The sequence below is a fragment of the Magnolia sinica genome, chromosome 7, assembly GCF_029962835.1.
Source record: "Magnolia sinica isolate HGM2019 chromosome 7, MsV1, whole genome shotgun sequence".
NCBI lineage: Eukaryota > Viridiplantae > Streptophyta > Magnoliopsida > Magnoliales > Magnoliaceae > Magnolia > Magnolia sinica.
Window position 1 is genome coordinate 79,348,935 of NC_080579.1, and position 23,794 is coordinate 79,372,728.

A 23,794-nucleotide genomic window follows, 5' to 3' on the forward strand; every position below is an offset into this window, starting at 1 on the left:
CATGGAGTTGAGTAATGCGACTCGACGACTCAACGCGTCGGCAGGCTTATTCTCTACACCGGCCTTGTACTTAAGCACAAAAATGTACTCTTGAAGGAATTGAACCCACTTAGCGTGCCTGGGGCTTAATTTCTTTTGAGAGTTCAAGTATCTTAAGGCCTCATGATCTGAGAATAAGACGAATTCTTACGGTAACAGGTAATGTCGCCAATGGCGTAATGATTGCACTACCGCGTAAAATTCCTTATCATAGGTGGAATATCTTTGTTTCGCCTCATTCAGTTTCTCACTAAAAAAAGGCGATAGGGTGCCCTTCCTGGTTAAGTACTCCTATGCCGACTCCTGACGCGACACATGCGACTTCAAAAGCTTTTGAAAAATCTGGAAGTCGCGTGACTGGAGCTTCGGTCATCTTGACCTTTATCTCCTTGAAGGCCTTCGAGGTGGCCTTTGTCCATTGAAACTCTCCCTTTTTTATGCAATCCGTGATGGGAGCCACAATGGAACTGAAGCCTCGAATGAACCGCCTATAAAAAGTGTCTAAGCCATGAAAGCTGCGCACCTCATGAATATTGCGGGGTTCAGGCCAATTAACGATGGCCTTGACCTTCTCGGGATCCGCCGATACGCCCTCAGCTGACACAATAAAACCTAAGAAGATCACACTAATAGACAAGAACGCGCACTTCTTTAGGTTGGCGTACAACTTCTCGGCCCTAAGGATCCCACAAACCTGCCTCAAATGGTTGAGGTGTTGCTCCTTAGTCATGCTATAAATCAAAATATTATCAAAGTATACGACCAGGAACTTCCCCATGAAGGGTCTCAACACTTGGGTCATCACACGCATAAAAGTGCTTGGGGCATTAGTTAACCCAAAAGACATAACTAGCCACTCATATAGCCCATCCTTCGTCTTGAAGGCCGTCTTCCACTCATCACCAGGGCGTATACGGATTTGGTGATACCCACTTTTGAGGTCGATTTTTGAGAAGATAGTAGCATTAGCCATCATATCTAGCATGTCATCAAGACGCGGTATGGGAAATCGATACTTGATTGTGATTTTGTTGATGGCCCTACTATCAACACACATTCTCCATGTGCCATCCTTCTTAGGTATAAGAATGGCGGGCACGGCACACGGACTCATGCTCTCTCGAATGAAACCCTTCTCTAGGAGTTCATCAATCTGCCTCTTCAACTCAGCGTGCTCCTTCGGGTTCATTCTGTAATGTGGGAGGTTTGGTAGAGTTGCCCCAGGGATTAAATCAATGGCATGCTATATATCCCTCATAGGGAGAAGCTCATTCGGTAAATCATCAGGAAAAACATCACGAAACTCATGTACTACCTGAATGGCCTCAGTGGGTAACTCTACGCTAGTCTCTGGTACACTCTCCCTAGCCACAAGGGCGTATATCATCGAGTCCGCCTCCGTCTCTCGCTCAAAGTCTTTGGCATTCAAAATATGGAGCGGTTTGAACTTGGACTTCGACTCCTTCACTTCTTTTGGGCCGCTCACACCACTCTGTGTGGTGAACTCTTTTCCAGTTGTATTCTTGGGTGGCAGAGGATTTAGCTTGACCTTCTTGCCCTCAAACCAGAATGTACACACATTTGAACGACCAAATATGGTAACATCCCTGTCATAGAGTCACGGCCTACCCAGAATGACATGGCCCACATCCATAGGAACAACATCACACCAAATTGTCTTTATAAGATCCAAACTGAATAGGGACAAGACAGCGGTGCGAGACTGGAATAGATGTTTCATCAACCCAGGAGACTCTATAGGGCTGAGGATAGGCTTCCAGCTTCAAGCCCAAACGACTCACAGTGATAGTCGATGCCACGTTGGCACAACTACCACTATCCACGATCATCTTACAGCTTTTTTCCCACATTTTGCATTAGTATAGAAGATCGTGTTGCGGCGCCAGTCATCAATGTTCTTGGCTTGAGCCAGGGCACAACGCACAATTGCGAGGGTCACAGACTCTTGTGCTCCCTCTTCCTCATCACTAGGGGTTCCGACTGGCTCATATTCTTCCTCCTCACTATCACTCTCTGGGGGCACTACTTCTACTTGCCCATCAATAAGGAGTACTTTGGTGCCCTCTCTCGTGCCGCACTGGTGAGCAAAGTGACCAAACCCCTGACACCTAAAACACCTAGTGGCCCCACTTCCACGTGAACTAGACCCGACAATCTCTTTACCCTTATCATCCTTAGGTCTGGGCTGAACATTAGGGGAAGGTTTGTTTTGGAATCCCGTGTTAGGTCTACCCCAGAGGGGTTGGCCTTAGTATCGGATTCGCGAAAGTCAAATCGCCTTCCCACAGATGCTTTAAGGTATTGCTCGACATCGAACGCTACTTGGTACAACTGTTCGATAGTGTCTATGTCTTTGGCGAGCAATTCTCTCCTAATGTCAGGACGGAGGCCCATTTTAAAACGAGCAAGGGTGAGTACAGGGTCCTCATCAACCTCACAGTGGGTCGAGTACTCTTCGAATTTCTCAATATAGTCAACAACACTCATGAAACCCTGTCGAAGAGACTGCCACTCCTCAATCAACCGCATGCGATAAGAGAAAGGGAGGTACTTCTCTTTCAGCGTTTCTTTCATTTCTCCCCAATAGACTATTTGGAGTTCTCTCGCTCTTTCTTTTTTTCGCTCAACCGTCGCCCAAAACCTCTTTGCTTGACCCACAAGCTTCATCTTTGTGAATCGGACTTGTCGAGCATCCGACATATCATACTACTCAAAATAGTGGTCCATATCCGCCAACCAATCTAAAAAAGCTTTAGGGTCTAAGTGGCCATCAAAAGTAGGGGCATCTACCCTAACTCCCTTGAGGAGTTGTGCATCCAGGTCATATTGATTATGATGTCCCTCACGGGGTGGGTGCACAGGTACGCGCCCATGACCAGCTCCTTGGCCGCCTCCATTCCTTGGTCTAACCTCCTGACCAACTGCCTGAGATTGGGCATCCTCCCCAATCGTGGGGTTTGCCCTGAAGGAGGCCTCTATTTCTTCGAGGCGTTTATCTATGTGTTGTTCCAAATGCTTATTCAAAGACTCAACTTGCTGGGCTAACTTGGCCACTGTTTCTTGTAGTTGCTCCATGTTTAGTGTGGGGTGCAAACCGAAACCGCGACCCGTACGTGTGGGCATACACTAACTTGCTCAACCTAAGGACCTTCTATGACAATTATATGCGTCTAAAAACTAAATGACCCTACGAGACTCTATATGAAGGAAACTACACACTGTTACTAAAATTCAGCTATATATGATGGACTGAATGCATGAAGGACTCAAACAAACTAAACCCTAAATATGTGGTGAATTCCCCTACAAGAACCCTAGGCTCTGATACCAAATTTGATGCAGGACATGGAAAATTAAATATGATATGCAAGATTTCAGGCTTAGATCCTACCAATTCAGAAACAATCAGACAAATTCCACGTCCCACATGAAAATCCAAACATTCAATTAAAAAGGGGAATCTATGCGGGTCCAAGCCGACACAGGCTAGGACTGGACCAATAAAAATTATAAACCAAACGATGTCAAAGGGAAATAAAATCAACTACTCATGCATAAAAATTAGTTTCTAATCCAAGGGATTCCCTAATTTCAATTCAAGGAACCCTAAGGTGATAAAAATGGGCAAATCAATTAGGGATCATGTAACCTAAGATTAGGATTCATGAAAAACGGCTATGAGAGGATAAAAGAGGATAAAAACCTGAGCCAAAAGATGATCCCGCGTGTGGACAGCAATAACGGCCCAGACGGACGTGCGTGTGATCCCGGCCGCACGTGTGTGGGGCCCACTATTCAGAAAAAGGCCACCTTGGCCCTGGTCGACCAGGGATGGACTCCAAAACCCCCAAATCTCAGCTCGATCCGATGTACGGTTTGTGCGTGGTGCTCCGCCGAAGTTTCAGCTCGCCTGCGGGCCGAAATCTGGAAACCTGCTGTAATGAAGAAATCTGATGCAACAAAAGGACAAATTCGAAGTGTGGATGGTGGGGGAAGATAGAAAAAAAAGATGATGGAAGATGGGGGTGAATTGAGATCGATGTGGCTTCGCACCACGGTAGTTAGCCCTTCGAAAAGGGAGGGCTTCGCACCTACTTTTGAATTCTTCCACAACTCACGAAGAGAGCAGAAAAATAAAGCAGAAATTTTTTTATTAACTTCAATCAATGAAAAGAACTACAAGGGGTGCCTATTTATAGGGAAAATCCTATGCTCCCAAACTCGCACCATGTGCGCAACCTATTACTTGGCGATGAAGTAAACTAAAATAAAAACCAAACAGATAAATCTAAAGCGTTCACAATGTTCTACATAATAACAATAAACAAAACCTAAAATATGAAATCAATCCAACGAGTGGGCCACAATCATGAGAGAAATCAATCCGACTAGTGGGCCACAATCATGAGATCCCATGATGGGCTTTTCTTGACTATCGGGCCCACTTTTCTGAACCACAACTTGTCTTCTAGCTAGGAGGCCCTCTGTGGACATCGTCATCGAGCCAGATCGATGGTGGCGTTCTCCTTCTGCGTACGTACGTGCGTAGGGGTGGTGGTGTGCGGGTGTGCGTGTGCACGATGTCCTCATCGCACTTGCCGAGTAGCATCCATATCAAAATAACCGAGTCACCGAATTGATTCGATCTGAGTCAGTTGGAGTTGAGGTTCGATCCGAGTCGAGCGAGCTCGAGCAAACTCAAACTCGGCTCGAAATTTTTTCGACCTCCAAAAACCAGCTCGACTCGATCTGAATCCAATTTCGAGCCGAGGCGAATCAAGCTTTACCAAGTCGAATCGAGCGAGCTGACCGAGCTAACTCAACTCGTGTATAGCTCTACTCTCAAGTAATCCACTCCACCGTAATACATAATACATCTACATGAATACAAACTGTTTCATGTGGTTTGGTCCACTTGAGCTTTGGATGTGATTCAATTTTGGATCATGTCCTAAACTGATATGTAAAAATAGATGGAAGACGTGGATAATACATATACATGACGGTGGGCCCACAAAGTTTACTCAATATGCTAAAGCAGGATTCGCATTGGCTAGTAACCTCAACACCCACCACGTAGCTGATGTCAAAGCTTTGTGGCCACCATGATATATATATTTTATCTAGCCGTCCATCAAAATTTCCAACTAATTTTACGGTAAAGCACAACACATTATCCAAACTTGTTGGGGGATAGAAGTTTCGGATCAATACTGTTTTCCTGTGGTGGGGTCCACCTCAATGTATGTGATGCATATCCACACCGCCCATCCATTTTTCTAGCTCATTTTATGGCATAGGCCAAAAAATGAAGTAGATTCAAATATCATGTGGGCCATACCATATGACACATTGATCATTGAACGACCGCCACTGAAATCATCATAGTGTCAATATCAGCTTGATCCAAAACTTTGGTGGCCCTCACAGAGTATTTCATGGCCAATCACCTTTATCCACGTCTGTGTGACATTATCAGCGGTTTGGATGGTGAATAAACATTACGGTTGACCCACACAAAGTATTTCATGTTCAAACTTGGCTCAATTCAGCTTGACTTGGCCTGGATATTTGGACTAAACCAAGCCAAGCTCAAGCTCGTATAATCTGGACCAAACAAAGCTCAAATAGTAAGGATAGCCTCGAAGCTCAGCCCGTGTAAAGCTAGAACAAGGGGTGTCACATAAACAAGCTAAACCAAACTTGGGTCAAACTCGATTCAGCTTGGCTCATGTACAGCTCTACCCTCAGCCATGGTCTCCCAACAGAATGTTAAATGCATCCATAAGGACCACGTCTCACCATACTTCATTGCTATACTTCAATCAAATAGAAAAGGGAACTAATCACATGAAGTTAGACTTCACCCCCTTTCTTAAATCAATGAATCTAGCATAAACGCGGATAGTATTGTTCTTTAAGTGCCTTCCGAATCACCAATGTCTCTGGACAATCACCATATATTTTGTCGTCCCCACCATCAATATCATAATCCACATCATGCATTCCCTTTGTGATCTCACCCTCATCGTCAACTAACCATTCCTTCATGACTGCTTTGAAGCTACCAACTAAATTGATTTGTCATTGCCTACATTCAAAGGAAATATGCCCAACTCCGTTGCTTTTTCTTTTTTTTTTTGAGAAGTGACAATATATTATATAATAACGGCGGGGATACAGAGCAAATGAGAAAAAACAAAACAAAAGGGGAGCACAGCCCGCTAAGATAGCGAGACAGGCCACCTACGAACACGGAAAAAAATAAGGAATTACAATAACTGCTAGGCAACACTACCGCAGCCCATTCAACAACGAGAAAATGGATCCTCTTGATCAGATGGCCCACTGCATGGGATTCCCCTTTGAAACACCTCCCATTCCTTTCTTCCCAAACCGTCCACCACGCAATGACTAAGGCCATTCTCCAAAGGACTTTACCTTGCTTAACGAGATCGGTTCCTTGCCAAGAAGCAACCAGGGAATCTGAAGAGGAAGGGTGAACCCAAGACATGTTAAACTAGGAAAAAAGACCGGCCGGATCTGCTGGATGAGCGGATAGTGAATGAAGAGATGATTGACTGATTCTGCATCTTCCATGCAACAAAGGCAAATGTTGGGGATGCACATACCTCTTTTCCGCAAATTATCAATTGTCAACACCTTTCTGATGCTAACTAGCCAACTGAAAACCACAAACTTGGGGGGGATTCTGACCTTCCACAAATAGTCCAGCCTAGAACCTGAGGGGGGAACTGAATTCCTGTATAGGAGACTGTAAAGAGACTTCACCGTGAACATGCCCTTCTTGTCGGGAGACCAAATAGGGTTGTCGAGGGCCTGATGATCAATAGGGGGGCTGCTGATGAGGGAGAGGAGCCCCGCTAACTGCTCTATCTCGCGATCGTGGAGGTTTCTGCAGCAGTGAATATTCCAGGTGACGTTGGAGTCGGAGACCAAAACTGAGTCAGCCACCGAGATGTTTCGATCAGGGGCTAGCCTGAATATGGACGGAAAGGAATCTTTAAGAGGAACACTTCCGATCCACAAGTGGTTCCAGAACAAAATGTTCTCTCCCTTGCCGACCGAGAACCGAATCCCATTTAACACCTCCTGCTTCATATCTAGCATGCCCTCCCAGATCACTGAAGCTCTGTAGGTGGAGGAATTTCTAGTTCACCAACCTCCGACAGACTTACCATATTCGCATTTAACCAAACAGTTCCACAGAGAGGCAAATTTTGTCCCAAGTCTCCAAGTCCATTTACCGAGAAGAGCCATGTTCATTAACTTCAGATTTCTGACGCCTGCCCCACCATCTCTAGTATGCAAACACACGGTTTTCCAATCCACCAAGTGAAAGTTCTTCCTATCGCCCTTGCCAAACCACAGAAAATCCCTTCTAATTCTTTCGAGCCTGTCTATAATGAGTTGTGGGCATTTGAATAAAGACATGTGATAGAGAGGCAAACCGGACAATACTGCTTTGATCATTGTGAGCCGGCTGCCTATTGAAAGATACTTGCATTTCCAGGAAGCAAGGTGCTTCTCAAATCTGTCTATAACTCTATCCCACATGAACTTAGGCGGCTTACCCACAACGAGGGGGAGACCTACAAACATAGTAGGAAGAGACCCAGTCGCGCAATTGAATATAGCTGCAAATTCGTCGAGCTCCTCCTCACCCATGTGAACACCAAAAATCATGGACTTGGCCAAATTGATCCTAAGGCCCGAAACCACCTCAAAACATCGGATGATGGTTCGAAGATTACTGGCCTTCTCCTGGTTAGCTTCGCAGAAAAGAAGAGTGTCGTCGGCATACTGCACATGGGAGATAGGATCCAGCCCGCTGATTTGGCAGCCTCCGATAATGCTGCCCTCTATGCCTTTCGACAACATCCTAGACAGGTCTTCTCCCACGACTAAGAAGAGAAAAGGAGACAGGGGGTCTCCCTGGCGGAGCCCTCTAAAGTTGGCAAAAAAGCCCTTGGGGGACCCGTTAATAAGCACCGAGGAATAGGCTGACCCCACACAAGCTTTGATCCACCCACACCATTTCTCGCCAAAACCCATGCACTGGAGGATGTAAATCAGAAAATCCCAATCGACGTGGTCGTAGGCCTTCTCGATATCTAACTTGCAAAGAACACTTTTATACTTGGCTTTATTGATGGAGTCGAGGCACTCGAACACAATCAGGGCGCAGTCAACTATCTGTCTGCCTGGAACGAAAGCACTTTGGTTATCTGAAATAATGTACCCCACCACCCTTCTTAGCCGGGACGCAAGAATTTTCGCTAGGATCTTGTACGGGCCTCTTATCAAGGTTATAGGCCTAAAATCCTTCAAGGCCACAGCTCCCGGGATCTTTGGGATCAAGGCAATGAAGGACGCTCCATCTCTTTAGACAGGCAGCTTCGGCCTTGAAATTCCTGGATAAAGGCCATAATATCTCCCTGATGCATATCCCAAAAGGACTGGAAAAGGAGCATAGGAAAACCGTCTGGCCCAGGGGCTTTGTCACCTGCTAAGGCCTTGATAGCCTCCTTAACTTCAGCAACAGTTATCTGAGATTCTAACCCACTGGCTTCCTCGACGGGAAGTTGCCGGAACTGAAGATTGCCGAGCTTCGGTCTGACCCAGTCGTCTTTGGAAAGAAGCTTTCTGAAGTATTCGATTGCTTCTGGGAAATGAGCTCCTGACTTTCAATACTAACCCCATCAACTTCTAAAACTCTAATTTTATTAATCCTCGCCCGAACGTTTGCTATGTAATGGAAATACTTCGTGTTTTTGTCGCCTTCCGCTACCCAAGAGGACCGCGATTTCTGCTTCCCGGAGATTTCATCTTCAAGAATTCTGGAGGAGTAGGTATGGATAAGATTGGACCTCTAATTCCAGTCTTCTATTGTCATTAGCCCATCTTCTGCTGCCAAGATCTCTTCCAAAATAGCCAAAGATTCTAACTGTCTTTTGCTTAGGACTTCTTTCTTCCATTCTATAATCTTACCCTTCAGAATCTTTAACTTCTTAAACAACCGAAACCTAGCGAAACCTTCTACCGAGATCCCCTTCCACCACTCCAACACCATCTGGTGAAAGCCCTCCCGCTTGAACCAGGAAATATCGAACTTCAAAGGCTTAGGGCCCCAGTCATCCTCTTGCACACTAAGGAGGAGAGTTGTGGTCAGACGTAGGTCTAGGGGGCAGGGATTGACAAATCATGGGGAAGGCTTCTAGCCAATCTGAAGAAACTAGAAATCTGTCCAGCCTGGCACGAATGGGAATTGCTCTATCGTTCGACCAAGTAAATCTAGCACCATTGAGGGGGAGATCAATCAGAGCCTGCTCGTTAATCCACTACGAGAATCTTCTCATTGCCGACGATACTTTCCCCCCACTCGATTTTTCTTCTGCATAACGGATGACATTAAAGTCCCCACCGATGCACCACGGCCCACTAAAAGCGTCCTGGTTTGATTAAGCTCCTCCCATAATTCAGCTCTTCTAGCTGCTAAGTTGGGGCCATACACAGAGGTAAAAAGACGAGAGATAGGACGACCCCACGCCTCTATACAGTGGAAGAGGGTGATGAAGTCCTCCGGATTATGTCCAACTGTGAGGCCAATAGTTCTTCCTATATGACCCAGGGCATCTCGGAGCCACCTCTTCTTCTGGATGTCATATGTCATCTTGCTTCTCTGACTTGGCATGACATGGAGGACAATACTGTCTTCTGCCATGCCCGCCGTGGAGCTGCCTACCCGCATCTGCAACGGTTCAGTGTCAATAATCTCTTCGCCTGAATCTTCTTGAAAGAGCAGCGTTAAGGCCTGGTCTGCGTCCCGTAAAGAGGAGAGGCAAGGGGAATGAGGCGTTGGGTTGTCGTCGTCCATATCTGTTGCCTATCTGAGTTCGGAGAGGAAGTCACTAAGCTGCCATCTACCTGGTCAGAGTAGTCGAGCAGGTTCTGACTGGAAGGAGTGATGGCATCTCTCTCGAACGGGAGGATGTTGAGGTTGAACAAACCCGCGTCTAGGAAAGCCGAGTCGGGGAAAGGATCGAGTCTGATTAAACCTACCCGGGCCTCTCTACTCATGACACGGCAGTAGTCCGAACGTGCCAGCTCGCTCGCGTCGCTGCTTGACGCTAAGGCCGGGAGTAGAATAGATTTTCCTTTCCTACTTGAGGCTACACCCGATGGGGGACACGTGTCTTCAACTCAGGGTCGTTGCTCCGTCCCTTGGCGACACGTGTCCAAACCGCACAGATCTGAAAAGGGGTTTACCGTCAGCGTCTCCTCAGACGTGTGTCGAAAACTGAGGCAATCGCGTTTCGTCCTGATCCTATCGCAACCGCTCAAAGACAGACGCGTGTCAAACGTTGCATGTTGGCCATCCAAGCCCGTCTCATATCGTACGGTCGCTAGAGAGCACCTGTCAGCAAGAGGTCGAGAAGCTACCTTCTTGTGATGCCACGCGTTGGCCCCGTAAGTTGTCAGAGCTGCAGAATCGAGAACTCTGGCCGGATGTGATCTGCGGATCATCGAAACAGGTGTCCCGTGCCCTTTCGGTGCTCCGACGGAGATGCACAGATGTGCACCTTCTTCCCTACCACCCTCGAGACCCCTCTGAAGCTGGTCTGTCTCCCTCTCTTTCCTCCTCCAGATGTCTCCCCATCTGGCAATGGGAGAATAGGCAACTTCTTGTTGAACCGGTAGCAACAGAGTTCTCTCGTCAGCGACGATCTTGATGGAATGGGGCGCCGACAGACCTTTCTTTCTCCTGATGCGGAACCTGATGACTCCCATCTCTTCTCCCGATCTGGTTTTAGGGTCGATCTCTATCAGATCACCTAAGCGGGACGCTATTTGCAAGAAAACATCTTTATTCCATAGCTCTAGAGCGACCGACCACACCAAAAACCACACTTCCTCAAATCCGAATGCGAAAAACTGATCCCACCTCATTATGCCTTGCATCGGACCTTCCACGTGACGAGCAGCTACCATCAGAAGGAAATCGGAGTTAAGACCCCGAAGACGGCGTGACCCATAGTTCATTGAAGCCTATAGGTTTAATGTTGTAGGATCCTGCTGTTAACCCTCCGACTTCCTGTAGCCAGATTTTGACCTCTGGAATGGAGGAGTTAGCTCTGGTCATCACCACTACTGTATCCTTCAACCCCATCTTGTATTTGTCTAACGCTTCTTGGTATATATAAATAAGCTCCCCTTCCTCCAATCCCTTGTTTTTCCCCTCTGTGATGTCCTCTCTTCTGCCAGTGCCTTGGGCTCGACAGTCCTTATCGTTGCTATAGGCATGAGTATTTTGCGCTGCGTTTACGAGGACCTCCTTGAAAGAGATGGAGCTCACCATCTTGCCATGGGAAGGAATGGGTTGATGCTGACGTTTCGACGCTACCCGCTACTAGCCTTGGGCAGAAAGAGACCCCTGCCGTAATCGTCTACGGTTGAGTTCCGGGCCATATCTCGCTTTCTGGACGTGCATCGTGTTCCCTCCAAAGCTTACACCGTCTAAGCTATCTATCACCCTATGCAGTTCTTTCATAGAACCCATTCGCACCAGGGCAAATCCACGCGTATCACCTATAGCTCTGTTCTTGGGGATCGCTATGTCCATCACTTCGCCAGCTCTTCCGAATAGTCTGGCGAAGTTTATGGGCCACCATCCTTCTGGGAACCCCTTAACGTAGAGAGTGGGGTAGCTTGCAACGTCCTTCTTCCTTTGAATGGTTGTTGCCGGACGAGATTTTTTCTTGGCCACCTAAACCCAGCTGGTATCATCATCTTCTTCCCTGTCCCCACCTACTATCTCTCCTTCTTCGGGAGGGTCTTCTGCTGTGTTACCTCCCTCTTCTTGCCCTTTGCTACTTTCTCCTACTTCCATCTCAGACTTAACTCCGTTGCATTTACAACACTGAATATTTTCTAATTTGCTCATCCAATTGCCCTATCATTCAAAACTCGTGACCCAGACACTACAGTGACATTTTTGGCCAAACTCGAATCCCCTTCAACCTTACTATTGTTACCCCGAATACAAGTTGATTGCTTAGAAGTGTCCATGCGACCATACCTAATTTTACTCATCTTTTCAACCAAGGTGGCTTGCCACCATGCTTCTGCAACAATAAACACTAGCTGAATCTCCAACCAATCCACAATGGTGGGTTGCAACCCATCTAGGAAACGAGTAACCAGGTGCTTTTCGATCTCGGATAAATTATGCCGAGCCACCAAATGAGAGAACTCTTTTGCGTACTACACTACGATCCTGTCCCCTTGTCAGATATGTTGTAATTGTTGGAAAAGAGATCGCAAATAGTCAATGGGTAGAAAGGTCTCCTTCATGAAAGACTTCATCTTCTTCCATGTTTTCACCTTGGACTTTGCAATCCTTTCTCAGGTGGCCTTAACATGTTCCCACCACACAGAAGCTCTACCTTTCAACTTCATGGCACTTATTTTCACCTTTTTTTGCTTCGTCCACATCCTCTCCACAGCAACAATCCAATTCAAAAAATTGTACTATGATATTCAAAGACTCCCACCTTCACTTCCAACTCCACCCTACTTCAACCATAACAATCCCTCATCCCGCTTGTCGCAACTTAACAACAGAGCTTCACGATGGAAAGGATTAATGTCACTCCCACTAGACTTATTATCATCGTCTTCTTGAATCGGTGGTTCATTCCTCACTAACAGTGTAGCAAGTTTTTTTTTTTTTTTAAGACACAAGGTGTCCCCACCTCTTTTTGAAGTGAGACTAATCCCAGCGGATACACGCAATCACCCACAACCACATGTATCGGGTAAAGCCAAGGAGGGGATTCGAACCCTCACCTAACAGTGTAGCAAGTTATTGGCAGATGGTCTGCACTTGCCTTTCTAACATAGCAAATCTCTCTTCTTTCGGATTTGTCTTCCTCATCCATTCTCATGCACATTTTTGGCAACGTGTTACACAAGCTTAAGGCTGCTGAACAGGAGCTGAATGGGTTAGAGGCTGTAGCTCAATCCTCCTTTGCAAATGTCAACCCCGCAGAGCTGGTTGGGGCTTGACTGAAGCTGGCTAACTTAGAACTAGCCGAAGAAATCTTCTGGAAGCAGAAGGCCCGCAATAACTGGCTGCTTGAGGGTGACAGGAACACAAAATTTTTTCATCTCTCGGCTACAGATAGAGCTAGAAGATCCCATCTCCAGACTATTCAGCTCCAATCTGGAGAATCCACCTCGGATCTTGATGTGATTAAGGCGGAAGCTGCGGATTTCTTCAAAGGCCTTCTCTCCTCGGTTATCCCTTCCCGGCCTCCTGAGGACCCGGGGGGGCTGTTTGATAGCATTCCTTCTTTGGTTTCCGCCTAAGACAATGTTGATCTCATGCGCCTCCCTTCCATTGTCGAAGTCAAAGATGCAGTTTTTGCTCTCCCTAGAGATGGTGCCCCAGGGCCGGACAGGATGTCAGCTGCTTTTTTCATTGGCTGTTGGGATACGATTGGGGTCGATATTCATAATGCAGTGGTGGATTTCTTTCAAGGTGGCAGCCTCCCCCGGGCTTTCTTTACCACGCTGATCTGCTTGGTCCTTAAAGCCCCTGGGCCCAAAACCTTCACCGACTTCAGGCCGATCAGTCTTTACAACGTTATATATAAGATCTTCGCCAAGGTGATTGTGGGTCGGCTCAATTCCCTGCTTCCAAAACTGATTTCTCCTGAACAAGGGGCCTTTGTGAGAGGTCGGTCCATTGCCGAAAACATAGCTCTTTGCCAAGAGCTCTTCAGAGATATCGACAGAAAGGTTCAGGGAGGGAACCTTGTCGTGAAGATCGATATTGAAAAGGCCTATGACAGAGTCGAGTGGGGCTTCTTGAAACGTGTCCTGCAAAAGTTTGGTTTCTACCCCTCCTGGATTCAGATGGTGGAATCCTGCTGGAGTCGGTGCTGGTTTTCAGTTCTTATCAATGGCGTTTCCTGCGGTTTCTTTCACTCTTCAAGAGGTTTGAGGCAAGGTGACCCCCTCTCTCCCAACCTTTTCATCCTCGTTGCTGAAGTTCTTAGCAGGGGTTTCTCCAAGCTGGTCTCTAATGGTCTGTGCTCGCCTTTCAAGTTGAAGCAAGGATGCCGGCAGGTCTCCCATTTGCTCTATGCCGATGATACTCATTTATTCACGAATGGGTCCATCCGATCGTTAGTCCAGGTCCGGTCGTTCCTCTCTAATTTCTAGGCATTGTTAGGTCAACGCATCAATCTGAGAAAAAGCTCCTTTCTCTGCTCGCCAAAGCTTTCCTCTGTTAGGGTCAAGCGGATAGAGGGGACCCTTGGGCTTTGGAAATCTTTAACCAGCTTTTCGTATCTTGGAGTCCCTATGGCCAAAGGGAGGGTGTTATGTAGTCTCTTCAACCCCCTGCTCGGTAAAGTGATAGCCAAGATCCATGGGTGGAATGCAAAGCTGCTCTCCCAGGCTGGGAGACACATGCTCATCTCCTCTGTCCTGTCTGGGATCCCGGTCCACTCCCCAGCAGCCACTATCATGCCGAAAATAGTGCTTCAAAATCTGGAGAATTCCTATGCAAATTTTTTTGGGGGATGGAAGGAAGGCAAGAGGAAGATGCACTGGAAGAAATGGGGATCCATCACATCCCCCAAGGAGGAGGGCCTTGGGATCAGGGGTTTCAAGGATGTGATGGGGGCCCTCCACCTGAAAATGGCGTGGACTATTAAATATGGCGACGGGAAATCCCTATGGGCGGATTTTGTCAGGTCAAAATATCGGTTCGGCGGCCCTTCAGCAAATCCCACTAGCGCTGCTGCTGGTGCCTCCCCTCTCTGGAAGCGCTTGGAAAGTCTCTTCCCGACAATTGCTAGGTTCGTCCAGTGGGAAGTGGGGCAGGGTACTATGAGCATGTGGGACTGTAACTGGTCTGGGTTGGGGCCTTTGCGCTCTCTGGATTCTCTTGTCATTCCTTCTGCCTTCAGCGGGCTTCGCGTAGCTGATTTTCTGGACGCAAATGGCCTTCGGCAGGATGCCCCTCTCAGGCTTCCCCAATGAAATTGTGGTCCACATTCAGCGGGAAGGTTTCTGCACATCATCAGCGGCAACCTCCCCGATCTGGCCTCTTTCTCCAACTCGTTCCTTCTCAGTCCGGTCTGCTTGGGACGTTGTCAGGTCCCAAGGGCAGAAAAGGGAGTGGGCCAGGTGGGTCTGGCACCCGAACATTCCCCCCAAAATCTCCCTTATTCCTTTGGAGATCTCTGAATAGAGCTCTGCCGGTTGATGAGGATATCCAGAGGAGAAGAGTTCCGCTCGTTTCAAAATGCGTATGTTGTCAAGATTCCATCGGCTCCAGGCCTTCGTCTAAATGTCTCTCGCACCTTTTCCTTTTTGGCGAGCTGGCCAAGCAAATTTGGAGATGGATCCCAAACTTCTTCGGTGTCTCGCTTACAACTCACCGATCTATTGCAGATCGCCTCCACTGGTGGTGGATGCGGCCTCTCCCTTTCTTCCGTGTCCTGGTGGCCCTTCGTTTAGCCCCCATCTTCGCTCTCTGGGAAGTTTGGAAACCCAAGAATGGGGCTAGGTTTGATGATCGTCCAATCCATCCTCCGACTGTGATCAGTAATATCATGAGAAGCCTCGCCTTCCACGTGGCCTCCTTAGGCCTAAGGCATTCGCTGGTTTGATCTCTTGTCCCTCTAACCCCTGCGGCTTGCCATTCTCCTCACCACTGCCCCTTGCGAGTCGAGATTGTCAGATGGGCCAGGCCTCCGCTCGGCTATGTTAAGTTGAATGTCGATGGTTCAGCCCTTTCAAATCCAGGGCCCGCTGGTAGCGGTGGCGTCTGCATGGACAGCAATGGAAACCTAATTTTTGCCTTTTGCTGTGGGTACGGGAATGCGACTAACAATTTGGCTGAACTCCGGGCCGTGTTAGACGGGATTAGACTCTGCATATCCTTCGGGCTGAGCAATGTTCTGCTCGAATCGGATTCGAAATGGGTAATGGACTGTATCTCTGACAAGTCCTCCATTGCCTGGAAGTGGTCTTACTAGATGACAAGGATTAAGAACCTCAATGGCAGGATCTTGCTCAGGACCTCTCTCATCCCCAGAGAAGCCAACAGCCCGGCAGATGGGCTGGCCAAATCAAGAAGCAAGAACCAATCTGATACCCTCTTCCGCGACATCCTCTCCCTCCCCTGGGAGGTAAGGGGTAATCTCCTTTTGGATAGAGTGGGGCTTGGCAATGTCAGGGTAACAACTCGATAACTGTATAGATAAGATAGGCAGGGTATGTTTTTCCCTGGCCCTTCCCGAAATACTTTCGGCTTTTTCCTATTTTTGTCTTTTCAGGGGTGTGGCCTGTTTCCTTTTGTAGGGGCACACCCGTTGAGCTGTATATTTCCTTGTGATTAATGGTATAGTGGCAAGAGCCCTCTTCTTTTGAAAAAAAAAAAAAAAAGACTCTACCTCTAAGTGGCATAATCGTAGAATAAGAAGCTCACACAAGAACGAAATAATAACGGAAGCGAAGGCTCTGATACCAAATGTGGTGTAGCACACGAATGAGAACTGTCAACCACACGCAATTATATCAAACCCTAGGACCAAATCATGCCCAAACACACCCAATCCAAGAATAGAGATTCTTCCACATGAAAAGAAAAGAAAAACAATACAATAACCAATGAATAATCAAAGCCCTCACTTGTTTTGATGGCCTAAATCACACGCCCTACCTGTGAAAACATGTAATCATACAAACCCTAGCCCAAGGCTTGTAGAGAAGATCAAAATGTCTCAAAAGCTATTGGACATCTTCTGTTTATTGAGCTTTTATATGAAGGAAAACAAAAAAGAAGCCCTAGCACTGATCTAGGCCTTCCATCAAGCATAAACTTTAGGGTTGGATGTTATTACCCTACAATCTTATTTTAAAGGAGAAAGGACTAAAATAACCCTATCTACTTAAGTGAGACATAAGCAAAGCAAAAAATAAACCAAAATTCGTCCAAAAATAAGATAATTTGGAACTAAAGGTAAATGCCACCAAAAGACCCTTTTTTTAACCAAAAAGTGTACCACGGGTGCCATGAAGCGTCTATGAACTTGGCCAATTAAGGAAGATATTTGGCCCCTTTCCAGGCTCCAATCAATCCCAAAACTCCTCAACAAGTACATTAGCCCGATACATTAACATCTAATTTTCTAAGTCCTCATCATATACCCTCCAACATAATGGAATTGCTAAAAGAAAGAATTAGCATCTCATAGACTTGTGCTCTTCTGATTGATATTTATGTTCCTAAATCTTTTTTTGTCAGATATTATCCTTATTGTGTGGTATTTTGATTAATTCTTTGCCTATTAAGCTTCTTCTTGGTTGGTCTCTTATTCAATAATTTTAACATTTTATCCTCTCCCTAAAATCCCATCACGGGTTTTATAATATTTGATCCTCATTGAAATAAATTGTCAAGTCAGGTCGTCGAATGCATTTTCTTAGGATATTCGTTTCCACAAAAAGGGGTATAAGTGTTTTGATCTAGTCATTGAAAAGTGGTTTCTCCATGGATGTTAAGCTCTTTGAAGACACTCCATACTTTTTCACAGGTCAGGGAGAGCACATTGTTATGGTTCTTCCAGTTCATGTTCATGAGTATGGTCCGACTGTTTTTGTTCTTTCTAAACCTGATTGTGTATTTAGATAAGGCTGTTTAAGATTCACAATCGTCTAAACCAGACTTAAAAGTGTAAGAAAGAAGAATGTTCATACTCCAATTCCTCCTCAGGTCACCACGAAGCATGCTCCTTTAGTAACAAGTACCAATAACATTACTACTAACTTGCCTATTTATATTGATCCATATTTAGACTTGTTCTCGGAGACACGCACACGCACACGCACAAGACAAAAGACAATGTACTTCTCATCCTATAAAAAGTTCCATTTTCTATCATTCTTTAATTCTTGTTCACAAGTCCTTTGTTTCTGTCCTGAGTGTTCTTCCACTATTCCTAAAAATTTTAAAGAGGCTCTTAATTCTCCTCCATAGCAACAAGCTATGTAGAAGGAGATGGATGCCTTTGAGAGAAAACATACATGGGAGATGACTGATTTACCAATTTGGAAGAATTCGGTGGGTTGTCACCAGGCATATGTATGCTCTTAACTCAGCTGGTAGTATAATTCGATATAAAGCTTGTCTTGTAGCTAAAGGGTTCACATAGACATCTGGAGAGGATTATTCTGAGACTTTTGCTCCAGTTGCTAAGATGAATACGGTGTCAGTGGTAATTTCTCTTGTTGTTACTTTTGAATTAATCTTTGCACCAATTAGATGTTAAGAATGTATTTTTTAAATTGTGATCGGATTGAGGAAATTTATATGCTTCCCCCTTTTGGTTTTGCTAGAAAGGTAGAGGAATAAAAGTATGCCGTCTTAGAAAGGCTATATATGGTTTGAAGCAAGCTCATTGAGCCTGATTTGAGAAGTTTAGTGGGACCCTAATTCGTATTGGATTTAGTCACATACACTCTTGACCATTCTGTATTTGTTAAGCAGCGTATACAGGGTATCATTATTGTATGTGTGGATGATATCTTTGTTACAAGTGTTGATGTCAATATAATTTCTAAGTTGAAACTCTATCTCAGGTTTTTTTACAAAAAAGATTTGGGGCCGCTAAAATCCTTTCTTGAAATTGAAGTCTCTCATTCTAAGAAGTGTATCATTTTATCTCAATGAAAATATGCCTTCAACCGGTAATTTTGGTGTTAACCCTATTAATTCACCGTTAAAGATTAGTAAAAAGTTTTAGGTTGATGATAGCAAACTTCTTGATGATCCTCGCACATGCCAGTGTTTGGTTAGTCGGTTAATATATTTGAGTATTACTCACCAAGATCTATCTCATGCAGTAAGTTTAGTTAGCCAACTCATGCATGCTCCTCGATCTAGTCACCTTGAGGCAATCTGTCGTATCTTACACTATGTTAAGTCTTCTCCAGGACGTGGCAACTTGTTTAGTTGTCAAAATAATCTTGATTTTAAAGGTCATTATGATGTAGATTGGGGAGGTTCACAAGATGACCAACGCTCTACAACAAGATATTATATTTTTTTACGCAATCTCGTTACCTAGAAAACTAAAAAGCAAACAGTTGTTGCACAATCCAATGCTAAAGCTGTGTACCATGCTATGGCAAATACAACACATGAAATTTTATGGTTAAAAACTTTTGTTACTAAATTGGGATTTCCAATGAAAACTCACCTATGTATTGTGACAATCAATGTTTTAAATATCGACAATATCAGCTGATATATCCCACGATATATCTTGTATCCCACCTGTGCGATATGAAACACACAGGTAGTGCCAATATATCCCACCATTTCGATCCAGTGAGCATTTTCAATTTTTGATCCATGTTTTTGTTGTAAACCATGCTAAACCAGTGTCAAATGGTTACAAATCCCTGAAAAATGTTTTCCATGAAAAATTATGGATGTGGAACTTCGATTTCGAGATTTGGGGGAGATGGATCAAGTTGCGGAAAATTGAGAAAAATTAAATTTTCTCAATTTCTCACAAATCAGTTGCTATCTTTGTATCCAAACACAAAATTAAACATGTATGTAACCTTATCTAGTAATTCTTCTTTTTCTTTTGAATGTATTGCTTGTGTTTCCATACATGTCTTCTTACATTTATAAATTATATGAATAGACTTTGAATATACTTGCATTAGTTCAGTTGGAAAGCAAATATATTACGACCCCTTACAAAGGAAACTCATATTATATGCACTTTTTTAATGTTTTGATTTTTAAGTATGCATTGATGTCTTTTTCAACAATCCCTGAAGTTTCATTGAAAAATTCAACCAATTTCCCAATGTTCCCATGTTTCCCAACAACAGCGATACAACCGATATATGCCATGAGATAAGCGATATTTATCCATATCCCAAGGGTGCGATACATTATGCAATAATGATATTTAAAACATTGGTGACAATCAAGAGCTTCTAATCCTTTTTTTAATGAGCGGACAAAATATACTTTATTTGATTGTCACTTTATTCATGAGAATGTTGCTGCTGGCATTATTGTTACTCCCTTTATCATGTCTACTGCTCAACTTGTAGATATCATCACTAAGGCTCTTACCATTAAAGTCGGACAACATATTCTTGGCAAGCTAGCCATGATTGATATTTATGCCTCAACTGGAAGGGGAGTGTAGATATTTCTGGACCGTGGGACCTCTCTCTATACCATGGGTCGTCTCTCATTCTCCTCTTGTTTCACTTAATTATTTTTCTTTGTTTTGTTTCTTATCTTTTTCCCTTGGTTCCAAGGATATTTTATGTAATTTAGGACATCAAATTAATATAAATAATAAGGGGGTTGGATGTCTAACCCTAGTTAAAGTTTATTCTCCCAAAGGCTTTTTCTCTCTGAAACTAATACCAACAGCCACAGACTAGTTGTAATTCCTCAACCCTCTTGCCCATGCAACGCTCGAGCAATGCTCCAGACCTACTCAAGTCAACCTACACCGGGGCGCACAACCATATGTTATACACAGGATCTGGCAGGATGCTTAGAGAACAAAAGAATAAGCAGGGAGATATTAGGCATGGTCCCTCCCAAGATGGGGCCACCAAGTCAACAGTTTCAGTTATTAACAGGCGGGGAACTACGTTTACCATTGATGGGTTGAAAATAATGGTGCTTCTTTCGATAAAGCATCAGATAATACTTCATATGCAAAACATGTAAGCAAGGAAAGCAACACAAAGATAACAAGGATTCCTAATGAGTCTCATATTCAACAAAAGAAATGCTGCGAACCTTAGAAATCACAGTTTCAAGTTCTCCAAAGCCATCTTCACTGTCAGAAATATCTAGCGCACCCTCATCTTCTGCCTCTCCATAAAGCTTAAGTTCATCGACTTTTATACCTCTCTCCACTAAGACCTATATACATCCATGAGATTTTAATATTACCCAATATTCACATCAAATACAAGCCCATGGAGTTCTGCTAACCTCACTTTTGACATGCTTTCTGTCACACCTTGCTTGCGGAAATGTGAGCAAGATCTGATCCGCTCATCAGGAGGGCTCCACCAGTGGATAGGCATCTCTAAAAACACAAGCAGTTGGAAAATTCTCTGCTGGAAATGGAGGGAAAAATGGATGGTTGAAATTTTAATCAAATCTTTTATCCTTTCCTCCTGAAATAAACTGAATGGGATTATCCAACCAGCATATATTTGGATGTGTCCAAATCAATGTTGGGCCCCCTTGATTAGCAATTCTAATCTCACACACATGAGCCCCTCAGGTGAAATTGCGGAAGTAAGATTTGCAGATCTCCACGCATAGTACCTGTAGAAGTCCAGGGGCATCTTCCTCTAGCGCCGCCTCCACTGAATCCCTGTAATTCATCTAAATTACAACTTGCCAGCTGTCAAGCAAATTTAATACATAATATAAAGATGAGAAACAGATTTATTTTATTTTTTTGACAGAACCAATTTCTTACACGACAGTTTTTTTCCTTTTTCGTCGAAGAGTGGAGTGCCTTGCTTCTGCATTTCTTGAATCAATAGGATCACACTCTGGAACATAAGGCACATGCACTTTCTCCACCAAGTCCCTACAATTCATCTGAAGTAAGACTGGAGGGTTGCTAAACTAATTTTTTACATAATATAACGACCCAAAGAAAAAAGTCAACAGAACACGCATATTTACATGGCAATTTTTTTCCTTTTCTGTGGAAGAGTTAAGCAACTTGCTTCAGATTTTACTGAAACAATAGGATTGTAGCCTGGAGGACATGGGGAGCAAGCCGTATCCTTGGAACCCCTGCAATTGATTGTAATTTGTAAGTAAGATTGGACAGTCGTTGAACTGATGGAATTATAGGGTCCTAATGCGTCAGAATATGCATAGTATCCTGATGAGCTGAGCCTGTACAAGTGCATTTTTGGATATCCAGACATGGGAAAGGAGTGTGCCCTAACAATCATTTGGTGACCTATTAACCAGTGGTTGTGAAAAAATACAGCAATAGTTGCTGAAAAGGCCAGAGATTGGATGGCTAAGATCTCCTAATCTGAAGTGTTTTTGAGATATCCCCATCCATGGTCAGGCACATCTAATCAACAATCTGGGATCACCATAGGCCCCACTTGTATGGAACAGGTGTCTCTGGATAGTATACAGCTCCTGATGCATCAAGACCTTAAGATTCCCTAGAACTATAGAACGTAAGAGAAAAATTATTAAGCAGAAAAACAGTATGTACTTGACCGCTTTTTTCCTTCTTCGACGAACAGTCATGCCACTTGTTTTAACATCTACTGGACCGACAGTGTCATGTTCTAGAGTACAGGGCACATTGTCTTGTAAGCAATTTAAATCTCGGGAGAAATCCAAATTAGAATCCCTGCTTGCAACCAGCTTCTTAATCCTTTCTTGCAGTGGAATATGGTCCAAGTCATCTGCATGAAATTCATCATTGATCCCCATCTTTACCTTAACTGCTACTATATCAGCATTTGGAAAGCTACCTGAACCATTGCTGCACGGTCCAATTAAGCCATTCTCCAAGTTCTCATTCTCAACCTTCACTTGGATAGGGAAGGATGAGAAAGGTAGCAGCTCATTGCCAGCATTAACACCCACTTTTTCCCGTCCTACAATAGGTGCTCTGACTTCAGGAAGAGATAGTTGATATGAACATGTGGGGTCATTTGTTTTAACCTCATGCATATTAGCTTTTTTGAAACCATTACTTTGCCCATCACTTGTGTCATGGATGTTATCAGCATAATCATGTTCTTTTGTGAATTTTGAATCAGCAGTATGACCATCTTTCACAAGATGAGCCAAATCCCCCAAAGAAACTTCCTGTGCAACATTCAATTTAAACAGCAACTCTAATCAAAAGAGACTAGCAGAGGTATATCTAGTGAATCATCAGGCATTTACAAAGAAAGTTTCAAATACTCCTTATGAATGGAAGAATTAAAAAGTACTACTACAGTTTTTTACTCTTAAGCTCCTACCCAAATCTCCAAAATACTTCTCTGAAAAAATCCATATAAAGATACATAAACCTAAAAGCCCCAACCCAACCTAAACTCATTAATACGAACACCTCCTTGTGCTTTTTTAAACCTATATTCTGTCCCAAAAGCTGCCCATCCCTCCCTCTTTTCCGCTAGAGATGAAAGAACAGCAAGGATTACTTGCAAGAGAATGAGCTCAAATCCTACACTCCCCACATGTGTACGACATCCAGGCCATTCGGCCACCATTTATGTGCAACGTCACATCCATTTATCAAGCCAACCAGATGACCCGACAGTCCATTCAAAAAATATGCAGTGGGACCCACCAAATGAAGCACTTAGACACTGTGCACACATAACACAATCGTTGGGAGCCACATGTGTACAACGTCCAGGCCATTCATCACCTGGGCCACCATTTATGGGCAAGGTCACATCCATTTATCAAGCCAACCTGATGACCCAACAGTTCATTCAAAAAATGTGCAGTGGGACCCACCTAATGAAGTACTTGGACATTGTGCACATATAACACGTAAGTTGGGAGTGAACAAGAGTAGCCTCTAACATTTCTCAAGAAATTATTAAAAGCAAAAAGAGAGAGAGAGAGAGA

The 23,794-nt window shown here is 44.5% G+C and overlaps 1 protein-coding gene across 6 annotated transcripts in view; it reads right to left on the minus strand.

The window, feature by feature from the left end:
• LOC131251490 (uncharacterized) overlaps positions 1-23,794 on the minus strand; it is an 84,505-nt gene that overhangs the window by 16,856 nt on the left and 43,855 nt on the right. For all 6 annotated transcript variants that reach the window (XM_058252238.1, XM_058252236.1, XM_058252235.1 and 3 more), the window contains 5 exons: positions 22,413-23,017; positions 21,857-21,970; positions 21,645-21,758; positions 21,488-21,536; positions 20,948-21,073 (listed from right to left, as the gene is read on the minus strand). In XM_058252238.1, the coding sequence (XP_058108221.1) occupies positions 20,948-21,073; positions 21,488-21,536; positions 21,645-21,758; positions 21,857-21,970; positions 22,413-23,017 (1,008 nt within the window). The remainder of the gene's footprint in view (positions 1-20,947; positions 21,074-21,487; positions 21,537-21,644; positions 21,759-21,856; positions 21,971-22,412; positions 23,018-23,794) is intronic.